Genomic DNA, 12870 nt, shown 5'->3' on the forward strand with positions numbered 1-12870 from the left:
TCCATTTGTTTATAAACCCCAAATTAATGAAAAGAGTTTTAGCTCACAGTCTTTGATGCAGTTCTATTAAATAGAAAATGTGCTTTGGCTTTTTACATTCTAGACACTTAGTTTCTATTAGGCACATTGAAAAAAATTTAATAAGCCTTTCATCTTAGATTAGTTTTAGATTGACAGAGAGCTTACAAGGATAGTACAGAGAGTTCCCATGTGTGCTACACCTTGTTTTCCCTATTAACATTCATTTTTAAACCTAATAACAAAAAAGTGATCAGCACATATCATCTAAAAAGTCATAAAAGTGAGAAAAAATCTAGATGTGCACTGTAGAGTTATCATTTGATTTATGATTAAAGTAAGATGTTGTTACTTGTCCGAGGTCAGATAAAAAAATTAATGACACATAAAATTAGATACAGAAGTAGATGTGTTAAATGGGGAATTCTGAGGATGAGCGAATAAATGTATTTAAAATGACTTCAAAAAGTGGGACTCTTGCCTAAAAACAAATTATTACTAATGTTTAATTTACTAATCTACTTTCCAAAATATGTTCTTCCATTGGGTCCTTGTTTATATACAAGATGACCTGGTTTGGTTCCTGCTATATTTGGAAGCTGAGTGAAGACATAGTTATTTTTTCTTTGTTAGAAGCATGACAATGGGAAGGCCAGTGGTTTTTGTGATGTAAACTTCACAAATGGAAATTGGGGACTTACTTATTTCTTGACCCAAAATAGGGCAGTGTTTCTTATTTTTAATGTAATCAGCCTTCATTTTTTTTTTTTTGCTTTTGGACATTTGGTTGCTACTTAAAAAGGTGACCATAGATCCATTTTCTTAGCAACATGACTCTCCAGGACAATCACATAAATATAAAATAACTTCATTAAAATATCGTTGTACCTATTATTTTTATTGTTTCCAAAATGTAAAACATAATAATAGACATGTCTGTGTGTGTGTGTAAAACTTTTGTATTGATCCCTAAGGAGTCAATGAGACTGTGTGTCTGAAGTGCGTAGCTGTTGATAGCACACTAACACTTTGTCCTCTTCTCCCTTTCCTCTCTGCCAGTTTGTGAAAGTCACTTCTCACAGCTGTCAGTCATTACGGCTCTTAGGAGAACTGACAATATGGTGGCAGAAGGAGTTACAGGCACAAGGAAAAGGGACTAAGGTTTGTTCAGCAAGTGTCATGGGCCGAGGAGTGCATTGGGTGATTCACTTGTCTTTCCCTGCTTAGAGCTATAAGCTATCCTGCATCATGGTCGTGATTCTTCACTTTTTACATTTGAGGAGACTGGGCAGGAAAGAGATTGGAACAACTTCCCAAAGGTCACACAGCTGAGGAGATGCCGGGGTGTAAACATGAACTGTGTGCCTGCAACGGTGCTGGGAGGGTGGAATCCCTGCTTCTGAGTGGGTGGGTGCATTCTTTATTTCTCCTTTGATCTCTATCAAGATTCTTCTGCCTTTCCAAATTTCCCTGCACTTAAGTAACCCCGGATAAATGGGTCACGGTTGAAGAAGTTTCCTCCAATAAAATAGAGGACAGCATAAGGAGTTCTCTGAAACCACTATAACTGGTCAGATGTCCACTATAACTAAGGCCAGATTCCCTCCTAACTTTTCAAAGCCTCCAGTCAAGGACAGAGGTGTGTCGCTGTGAAATCACCACAGGCCTGGGACCCGGGACACTGTGATAGCAAGTGCAACCTTGAGTTTTTCATAGACACTGTGTTTTCATCAAGTTATGCTAGACCTAGTTTCACAGCATTGGTGGGTTTTGGAGGACGAGACACTACATGATATAGTTTTTTTATGGATTGTAAAGACCATAATATGGTATTATTATATTTCAATATTTGTTCAAATATTACCTTAAGACATACTTGCAAAGGTTACTCAGGAAATTGTTTAAATGAAAATGTTATGTATTATTCATCTAACATCCAGAATTAAGATAAGTTTCACCAAATTCTATCCGCAGAAACTGTCTGGCAAAGCTGAGGACTAAACAGTGGTTTTTAAGTAAGTGTGGAATACAGAATTGGTATTAGAGATATATGAAATGAAATGGACAATGAATCTAAAAAGTAAAACTGTTCAAATAAATTAGTATAGCTAAAATTGGGTCTGTTTATATGAATAGTTACAAATCATGTGCATTTTATGTGAATAAAGACTATGAGATTTAAAAAGATAACAAAATAAGACACACATGGAACCAAAAATGCAGAAAGAAACACATTTGTTTTAAATCATAGGCAAAGTAGTAAAGAAAAGTTTAAAGAAAATTTGAGAAGTGAAATTTTTTAAATGTCATTTTATTTGAAGAGGTATTTTCCCCCATCTTTTAACTTAAATGTATACCTATAGTGGACTTCATTAAGGTCAATAAACTTAAATGTAAATTTCATAAGCTTAAAAGCAAGCATAGCTCATTTGAAATATGGGAAATTTTTCTATGGCAATACATTTTTATTTCTAAATTTACCCTCTGGGTGGTTTTATTTCATCCTTCCCATTAAAGATTTAGGCAAGAATAAATCTACTCTAGAAAAAGAATACTTTAAAAAAACAAAAGTAACCCGAAGTTACTTTTCTTGCAAAGTAAGATGTTCATAAATACACTTATTAAAATGTATTGTAAACATGGACAAATCCTTAAAAATATACATGCAATCATTTATTTTCAGCCTGTGTAACAGCCTGGTACTTGGAGAAAAAATATTAACTTGTTATGACTCTGTATGACTGAGAGTCCTTCAAGATTCACCTTTCCCTAGACCTTTTAAGATAAAATCATCTGATGGGGGTAAAAAGGTTGGGTTTGGAATGAGGAAGACTGTATACAAATCATGATTCTGCCATGTACAACCTTGATGCTCTTGGGTAAGTTATTTAACTCTAAGGTTCAGGTTCTTCTGGTGAAAAATGAGGGAAATAACAGTAACAGGACTGTAGAAATGATTCAATGAGATGACTATATATTAAAGAGCCCTAGTAGAACCTCACTAATGTTAGTGTTCTGTGAAACGTAATTCATCCCCTACTACAATTGCTTTTACAAACTAGATTGATTGGCTGGATAGATAGCAGACTATACTCAAAATAATCAGAGTTATAACATCATCTAAATTCTGAATCCTTCCTATATTCCAGGGAGTGTACTAGGTGTCTGACTGGCATAGCTAAACTCTTTTAATCCTCATAACTAACTCATGACAATACACCAGGTACTACTGTTGTAACCATTTTGCAGATGAGAAAAATTGAGTTTAGAAAAGTAAAGTAACTCACTATCAAATGAACAGGATATAAAACCAGACACTCGGCAGACCTCACTTGAACTATTCCCAAGGTTCACATTAACTGGCCTTTGAAAATATTCACACCAAACAAAAATGGAAAGAAAAAGTCTAAAAGCTGGCAACAGCAGGGGAAAAACAAAAAGGCAACACACTACAACAAACCCAAAGAACTGCACCCTGCATAGCTTCTTGGAAAAAAAGTTTGAGAGTGTGACTGATCATCAACTCTCTGCTTCAAGCCTCTGAGGTTGCTTGTGCCATTTCTATAAAAGACTGTGATTTTGAAAAGAAATTTCATTTGCTATATATCAAATTGTGTGTTATATAACCCAGAGGGGCTGTGAAAGCAATATCATCACTATAAAAGCCTTCAGAAGCACATTAACCTGGAAGATGATTTTTTGACTTGATTTGGAGATCCACAGGAAGTGGACCATATGTTGAATAAGGCACATAGGTATTTTCTTCTTCATTCTCATTTTTCATCTGAGGCCTCCATAGAAAAGAATAAGGTCTTGAACCACAGATCAATTTGCCTAATTTTGTAGCATATTATAACTTACACAGATCCGTGACCCACAATTAAATTTACTAACTGCAAATTATATGCTTTTGAGAGTTTTAATAGTTTTATGAAATAATTATAAAATTACCATTTGCATCTTGTTCAGTCATAAAAATAAGTACTGATAGTGACTGAATGGCTAATGACTTGAAGAAACTCATGCCTCCTAATTTCCTAATTTAAATAGAAAATTACTTAAGTTTTCATTTTAAAAAGTCCATTTTCTCTATAGAATCTTTTGCTCTTTTCATCAATTAAAACATTCATTTCTAAATGTTGAAGTCATGGTATTCAACTATTAATACTTTAATTATTGCTGTTCTTTATCTTATAATATGAAATGAGTTGCCATCCTAATTAATTATACAGATGTATAAATTGAGTCAATACACACCTTCATCACATTTAAATTATCTATTATTTATTTGACACATTATTTCCTTGTAATCATTTTTATGAATGTTAATTCTGAGCTATAAAATATTGTCAAAACTTCAGAGAAGTTTTGTCAGAAGTCATAGAAAATCACCTATCAATAGAATACAAGAATATAATTTTCTACAAGGTCTCTAAATATGATTCTATCTATTAGTCTATTATCTTTCTATCATCTATCTATCTATCTATCTATCTATCTATCTATCTATCTATCTATCATCTAACTATTTTCTATCTATCTATTAATCCTTTATACCCATCATTTGCAGAAGCATGGTTGCTTGTATGGAGCAGTTGAGAAGTTAATTGAGGTACACCAGATTGCCAAGTGGAACAAAAAATTGAAATAACTAATATGAAATAAATGAAGAAATCAACAGATTATAAAAAACGAAGGGTGTATAACCATGCAACTCCATGAACAGTGACTACACATACAAGCAAATGAAAGCAGCTGACCACGTACCCACACACCTTGGCAGAGGTGCACTCCACACTCGTCGGCCACCACCAAGACAGATGATCTCTGATGTCCCTTCCAGTCGATAACCTGATGAGCACGAGAAGGTCAGAGTGTCACCAACCCCAAAGTTGAACCCGATTCGGTTACCATATTGAGGAATTCCAGGATCTTCACAAGGTTCGAGGTTATATTCTGTAAATTAGGTGGAGAGGAGGACAAAGAAAATGATAGTAGTCACTTTTAAGATATATTCTTATACTTTGCAAACTGGATGTTTGCAAGTCCTAGTCATACATTTAAAGAGTAACTATGTGTACAATTATGGGAATGCACAAATGGCACACATACTTTTCTTCTTTTGTAAAAGATTTAATAACTTAATGAATGCTTTTATTTGGGACATTCAATAGAGATGATAAAATGTGACCTGAGTCATAACTTGAAAGTGTAGTTATTCATCCCATTCTTTCTTCTGCATTAGAAACATATCTATTTTTAGATTTTTGACTTATAATACTGGCATATAAATGCATATTTTCAAAAACACACAAAAAATTGGAATGAAATTGTTTACACTTTTGAAAGCTTTTTACCTAATGTTTTTAGTCTTGCGCCTCTTGTATGCAAGGAATTCAATTAATCCATATTTTGAAAAACACCTGACTTCAGATGCAAGGGCTTATTAACATTGAAGTTCCCACATGTTGAAATTATGATATTACAGAAGTAATGAATGAATATCATGAAAAAAGAACAGCTAAATACTCTTCAGAATATGAGAGAGAGAGCTGATTGAATCACGGTTACATTAAATTTTATATACCACCCTAAAAAGAAGTAGCTTATCTAAAAATATTCCCAGAGCACAAATTTACTATTCATTGCAATGGTGAACTAGAGGAACTGTTTCATGTTGAAGAGCTATTATTACATGCTTTAAAATTTTTTATTTGTGCATATTTTCAACATTCTAGCTTAAAACTGTTTATGCTCATTTACTACTCATTATCAATACATAAATTTTATAGGACAAGTATTTCTATGCAAATACTAGAATGATAGTTGAAGAACAAGGTTAGCATTTGTATGATCTTATATATATTTATAATATTACAATTTTAATATTAGTAAGTTGGTATAGGATTTATTGTTTCTACATTAAGAACTAATGGCTTTTCTCACAATTCCATTCAACTGATAGGAACACTTTTTATTTACTTTGGTCTTATAAATGTTGTTTTCTGTAATCCAATCATAACGTTGGCTATAGAGGAAGTTATCCTAAAATAAAAGGATAATCTCATTAACTTGTTTCTTGTTCATATAGTTCCAAAGAAATAAATTAAATTTATCTGAATCTTGGCCTGTAAACTGTTTTTTGTTTTTTTTCAAGATACATAAAACTAGAATATCACTGGCTTAATTCACATTTTATTTTTAAGTCTAATTAAAACTTTAAAATATATATTTGAATTTCCATTTTAAATTCACTAGACAGTGTAGCTAGCTTTGCTGTCTTTTGGAATTTTACAGGAGTGCAAGTTAAAAAAATGTAACAGTGTACGTCTAGCAGATTTTTTAGAAAACAAATTTATTTCTTCAAGGTCTTTCAAATTTTCCTTAAAATTTGTTGACAGCCGTTTCTTTGCTATTTTCTTCTTTTCTGTTATTTTTCTTTCTCCTTTTTATCATATATAAGTTATGCTTATTCTTTGGGAAAAAAGTTCTAATTTTTTTTGTTGTTGTTACTGAAATAACTTTTTTGTTTGTCCAGGTTCTTACCAGAGAATGTAATATTGAATCCTTCATATGATATTGAAAAATCTGAAATGAAGCGCAACTGAGCCCTGAAGTTTCCGTAGAGACCAGCGTTGATGGTGGAGGGCAGCTCGGAGCCCGTCAGGCGAGCCAGGGGCTGCGTGAAGCTGCCGTTCTCTGTGATCAGCAGGTAGTCATGGTGGTCTTCCAGATGAAAGGTGTGAAAGCTGAACTGCACGCCTGTTACAAACCAAGAAGATCGGATTGACAAAGTGTATCAGTACAACACGGAGTTAACGAAACAGTTAGCCAGGGATGCCAAACTAACAAAAATCAGGACCCTCTCAATCACTGATTTCTCTGAAAATATTGTATAGCACTGCTGTGCAATATCCCCAATGGATAATATTCTCTTTTTATTTTTCATCGGCACCCTTATAAGAGATACAGTGAGTCATGTCTTGAAAACTTCTGGAAATAAAATTTTAAAATCAATGACTGAAAATAAATAACCCGAGTTTTCTGAAAATATCAAGGAAAATTAATATTCTTCGTTTACAAAAGAGTGCGGCTTTCTGGTAAGCATTTTACATGCCTCCTTTGATTCTTTCTTCAAACCCTTCAAACAACACGTCACTCTACTTCCAAAAAATGCTTACCTCTGCTTTAGAAGAGAAATATAAAGCAGGCATAGAGAGAAACTATTTGTTAAAAGAATACAATGACTCTCTATTTATTTTCTACACACTTCAACCTATACTAAACCTATATTAGACTAAAAAAATCCTCATTGAATTTTCACAAACTGAATACACCTTTGTAAATGCCCCCTAATTAATAGACTCATTACCAATATCCAGAGCTCTCTTCATGAAACTTTTCTGTCATCTCAGTAGTTTTTTAAATGAATAAAATGACTCTTATTTAAAAGATTAGCACACGCAGATTTTCTAGTAAGTACTTTTCATCCATTTTTGTTTTGATATATTAACATGACCATTTTCCCATTGTTAAGTTATCACCTTGATCACTTATATTGCTAATTTACTATTTTGATTTCATTACACGAATGAACCATATTTAGTACCATGGGGCCTTTATTTATTTGTTCAAAGAGCATTTGTTAACATCTACCATACGCACAGTGCAATTTTACACTCCTGTTCTATTATGTGAATTATAGCTGCAGTTCTGATAGAGCATTTGAGACATACATATTTCTAGAATGGTTATAAATTTATATGGTAATACATTTTAATAAATAATCATAACCATTTTAATAGTCTAGTGTATATAAGCGTGTACTTTTTGCTGTACAATTGGCTCAGCACTTCACACTGTCACCTGAGGGATAAAAGGGCCAGGTCATTCCGGCTCTTGGGACACATTCGAAATAAGCATATTCGGAACCCCCCATGGGACTGGATGGTTTCTATTGGTGTGGATTACACTTCTGGGGCTGTAAAGTCCCCTGTCCCTCGGTCCAGTCCTAGAAGAGGGGCAATTGTGGGTTTAGCAAGGCCCCAAATAGAGCCAAAGTCCAGGGTGCCCACCCCATGGTGCAGCTATGTCCAGATCAGGACTAGTCCAGATGCAGTGCATTAGTCCATTGTGTGGGTCCCGCACAGCTGCAGGCCAAGGGGGGAAATGCAGGGCAGGGGAGCCCCACAAGCAGTCCAGCTTGGGCAGCAAGAGAGCCAGAGAGAGCCCCTTGGTCTGGGAGATGAAATATTCAGGGTTTGAGCACTTCCCATGACCACACCTATTCTGGCCACTGACTCCTCCCAGGTGTGACTGACAGGTATGTACCTCCCAAGGCAGGTAGGCACCTCCCAGGCCACTTAGGCCAGACTGGGAATGGTCTGAACGCCCTTTGTCCAGGCCCTTCCCCCACTCGGGGAATAGACCTGGAGTATTGAATTAGTTAATTTTTCCTTTAGTCCTTTCCTGCTACGTAATAACCACGTTATTGTGTCCTGAAACAAAACCATCTTCATATTTTTGATACAAACTTTTGAACTTTTGAAATCAACCTCTTAACACTATGCAAGAGACAAAGCCATTCTGTCTAAGATTTTGTTGATATGCAAATTCCAAATAACATTAGTTGAACACATCGAAAGAAAGTAAATCTTTCTTATCACCATTCTGGTAAAAAAATTTGAGCATATATAGTACTATAGAAAAGTATATATAATTCTCTGCTGCAGTTACTCAGATTGAATTTTGTTTCAGCATATTTTACCATTGATCTGTGTTGCTCATGCAAAATGACATTTATTTTATTTATTTTTTAAATTAATTAATTTATTTATTTTTGTTACAGATGTTTTTCCTTTTTCCCCCACTGATACCCCCCTCCCTCCCCGCCCTATCCCCAGCTTTGTTGTCCATGTCCATTGCTCATGCATATATGCATATAAGTTCTGTGGTTTATCTCTCCCTCACCACCCCCTCTTCTAGAGATTATCTGTCTGTACTCCACTCCATGTCTCTGGGACTACCCCATTCCTCAGACTGTTATGTTCATTATATTCCGCAGATAAGTGAGATCATATGATACTTGTCTTTCTCTGTTTGGCTTGTTTCGCTTAGGATGACACTTTCCAGTTCCCTCCATGTTGTCTCAAAGGATAAGAGATCTTTCTTTCTTACAGCTGCATAGTACTCCATTGTGTATATGTACCACTGCTTTTTATCCATTCGTCTACTGATCGACATTTGGGCTGTCTCCAGATTTTAGCTATTGTAAATAGTGCTTCAATGAACATGAAAGTACATATATTCTTTCTGATTGGTGTTTCAGGCTTCTTAGGGTATATTCCCAGAAGTGGGATCACTGGGTCAAATGGCAGTTCAATTTTTAATTTTTTGAGGTAACACCATAGTGTTTTCCATAGTGGCTGCACCAGTCTGCATTCCCACCAGTAGTGTACTAGAGTCCCCTTTTCTCCACATCCTTCCAACACTTGTTGTTTGATGATTTGTTGATGGTGGCCATTCTGAAAGGTGGAGGAGATACCTCATTGTTGTTTTAATTTGCATCTCTCTGATGATTAGTGATGTTGAGCATTTCTTCATATGTCTCTTAGCCATTTGTATGTCCTGTTTGGAGAGGTGTCTATTTAGTTCCTCTGCCCATTTTTTAATTGGGTTCTTTGTATTCCTTTTGTTGAGCTGTATGAGCACTCTATATATTGGAAATTAACCCCTTATCTGATGTATCATTGGCAAATAAGGTCTCCCATAGAGTGAGTTGCCTTTCCATTTTGGTGGTTGTTTCTTTTGCTGTGCAGAAGCTTTTGAGTTTGATGTAGTCCATGTGATCATTTTCTCTTTTGTTTCTGTTGCCTTAGGTGATGTATCAGTGAAAATTCTGCTGCGTATCATGTCTGAAATTTTGTTGCCTACATTTTCTTCTAGGATTTTTATGGATTCATGAGTCACATTTAAGTCTTTAATCCGTTTTGAGGTTATTCTTGTGTATGGTGTAAGTTGATTGTCTAGTTTAATTTTTTTGCATGTAGCTGTCAATTTTTCAAACACCATTTATTGAAAAGGCTGCCTTTACTCCACTGTATGCTCTTGCCGCCTTATCAAATATTAATTGAGCATATTGTCTTGGGTCCATTTCTGGGTTCTCTATTCTGTTCCATTGATCTATCTGCCTGTTCTTGTGCCAGTACCAGGCTGTTTTGATTACAGTGGCTTTGTAGTATAACCTGAAATCTGGTAATGTGATCCCTCCTACTTTGTTCTTCTTTTTCAAGATTGCTGTGGATATTTGAGGTCTGTTTTGGTTCCATATGAACTTTTAAAGTATTTGTTCTAGTTCTGTGAAGTATGTCATTGGTATTTTTATGGGGATTACATTGAATCTATAGATTGCTTTGGGTAGTATGGACATTTTAGTGATGTTAATTCTTCCAATCCATGAACAAGGTATGTGCTTCCACTTTCTAATATCTTCCTCTATTTTTTTTTCAGTGACCTGCAGTTTTCTGCAAATAGGTCCTTTATTTCTTTGGTTAAGTTTATTCCTAGGGATCTTAATTTTTTTTGCTGTGATGGTAAATGGGATTGTTTTTAAGTTTCTCTTTCTATGACTTCATAATTGGTGTATGAGAATGCCATTCTTGACGTTAATTTTGTATCCTGCTACTTCGTCAAATTGATTTATTAAGTCTAGTAAATTTTTGATGGAGTCTTTGGGGTTTTCTCTGTATGATATCATGTCATCTGCGAATAAAGACAGTTTCACTTCCTCCTTTCCAATTTGGATCACTTTTATTTTTTCTTCATGTCTGATTGCTGTGGACTTTTTTTGTCTGGAAAACTCTTTATTTAACCTTCTATTTTGAATGATAGCCTTGCTGGATAGGGTAGTCTTGGATTCAGATCCTTGTTTTTCATGACCTTGATTACTTCATGCCACTACCTTCTTGCCTGTAGTGTTTTTATTGAGAAGTCAGCTGAGAGCCTTATAGGGTTTCCTTTGTAGGTAACCTGTTGCTTATCTCTTGCTGCCTTTAGAATTCTCTCTTTGTCTTTAATTTTTGGCATTTTGATTACTATGTGTCTTGGTGTGGGCCTGTTTGGGTTCTTCTTACTTGGGGCTCTCTGTGCTTCTTGACCTTGAATGCCTTCTCTCTTCACCAAATTAGGGAAGTTTTCTGTCACTATTTCTTCAAATATATTCTCTAACCCTTGCCCATTTTCTTCTCTGTGGGGACTCCTGTGATGGGAATGTTATTATGTTTCCAGTTGTCCCACAGTTCTCTTAAGCTATCTTCCAGTTTTTTAATTGTTTTTTCCTTTTGGTTTTCTGATTGGTTGATTTTTTCTACCCTGTCTTCCAATTCACTGATCCGGTCCTCAGCTTCCTCTACTCTGCTGGTTAGTCCTTCCAGTGTGTTCTTAATTTCTGCTATGTCATTCTTTGTTTTCACTTGTTGGTTTTTAATGTTTCTATGTCTTTACTCATGGTGTTGATGTCCTTACTCATGCTGTTGAGCTTCCTCAAGATCATGGCTCTGAACTCTACCTCTGATAATTTGCTTAACTGCATTTTATTTATCTGATCTTTAATAGAGTTCTCTTGTTCTTTCATTTGGGGTTTGTTTCTTTGTTTCATCATTTTGGCTATCTCTGTGGGTTTTGGAGCCTGCCAAATTTTTTTTGTGGGTATTGGCGTTCTGCTGTTTGTCGCTCCCTCTACTGGGTTTTGATGAACCTGGGTGGGCCCACATTAAACACCAATGTCAAGTCTTACTTTCCAGAGTAGATTTGGAAGCCCAGGAAAGGTTCAGTTATCTTCTAGCTTTTTGCCTGGAGGCTAGTAGTCTCAGTTACTCAGTGCCTTGGAATGTAGTCCTGGTGTTCTGCATAAGAGGATTTCCAGAAGGTGGGATAGAGGCTGGTTGTTAGTTAATGAGCCTCAGTTTGCATTTCTTTGCCTCACCTGGGAAAGGCTGAATCTCCAAGGGAGGGGTTGCTGCTTTTCCCCACAGCTCTGGGAAGGAGCACACTGGTCACCGTCCTTTCTGGCCACAACTCAGCAAAAATTCTTGAGTACCCTCCAAATCCCAGGTGTCCCCACAGAGTTCCAACCCAGTCTGCCCTCCCTCTGCCAGAGCCCCAGGTGAGTGGCTGTGGCTATTTTAGTGCTCTGTCCCTGCTCTCTGCACTGTGGAGTGGACTTGGGAGTTTAACCCCGAGGGCACTGCTCACAGCTAAGACTGCAGCTGCCTGTGGGCTCCCAGCCTGCCACCCTCTTGTGCCTTCGCAGATCCTACCAGTGTCCCTGGTTATATGGTCCTGTCCTGCTGCTTTTCTGTTGCTTTTTCCCAAAGATTTGTCATTATTTTAGTTGTAATTCCCGTTTGGTCCTTGGAGATGGTCTGTATAGCTTCCATTTACTCCGCCGCCATTTTCACATCCTCTAAGACTATCTTGTGTGCAGCTGGGTCGCACAGGACTCTCTGGTGCCGCGCACCCTGCAGGTCCCCTGGGTAACTGGATCGCACAGACCCTTTGGAGACCCAGCTCTATCTGATGGGCTGCTGTGTTGCACAGGCCTCTCTAGTGCCCCCACACCCCGCAGGTCCCATGAGTAACTGGATCGCACAGTCCCTGCTGGGTCGCATTGGCCTCTCTGATGCCCCCGCACCCTATAGGACCCACAGGCAGGCAGCTGAATTGCACCAGTCCCTCTAGGGCTCTGGCTTCCCACCGCTTTTATGGGCTGCTGAGTCGAACAGGCCCCCAGGACCCCATAGGACCCATGGTTGGGCAGCTGGATGGCACCAGTCCCTCTGGGGTGCAGGCTTC

The 12870-nt window shown here is 36.8% G+C and overlaps 1 protein-coding gene across 3 annotated transcripts in view; it reads right to left on the reverse strand.

The window, feature by feature from the left end:
* The window catches only part of CSMD3 (CUB and Sushi multiple domains 3), a 1073312-nt gene that overhangs the window by 378391 nt on the left and 682051 nt on the right, over nt 1-12870 (reverse strand). For all 3 annotated transcript variants that reach the window (XM_036263876.1, XM_036263875.1, XM_036263874.1), the window contains 2 exons: nt 6565-6780; nt 4786-4974 (listed from right to left, as the gene is read on the reverse strand). In XM_036263876.1, coding sequence (XP_036119769.1) covers nt 4786-4974; nt 6565-6780 — 405 coding nt within the window. The remainder of the gene's footprint in view (nt 1-4785; nt 4975-6564; nt 6781-12870) is intronic.

The sequence above is a fragment of the Molossus molossus genome, unplaced genomic scaffold, assembly GCF_014108415.1.
Source record: "Molossus molossus isolate mMolMol1 unplaced genomic scaffold, mMolMol1.p scaffold_m16_p_16, whole genome shotgun sequence".
Lineage (NCBI taxonomy): Eukaryota > Metazoa > Chordata > Mammalia > Chiroptera > Molossidae > Molossus > Molossus molossus.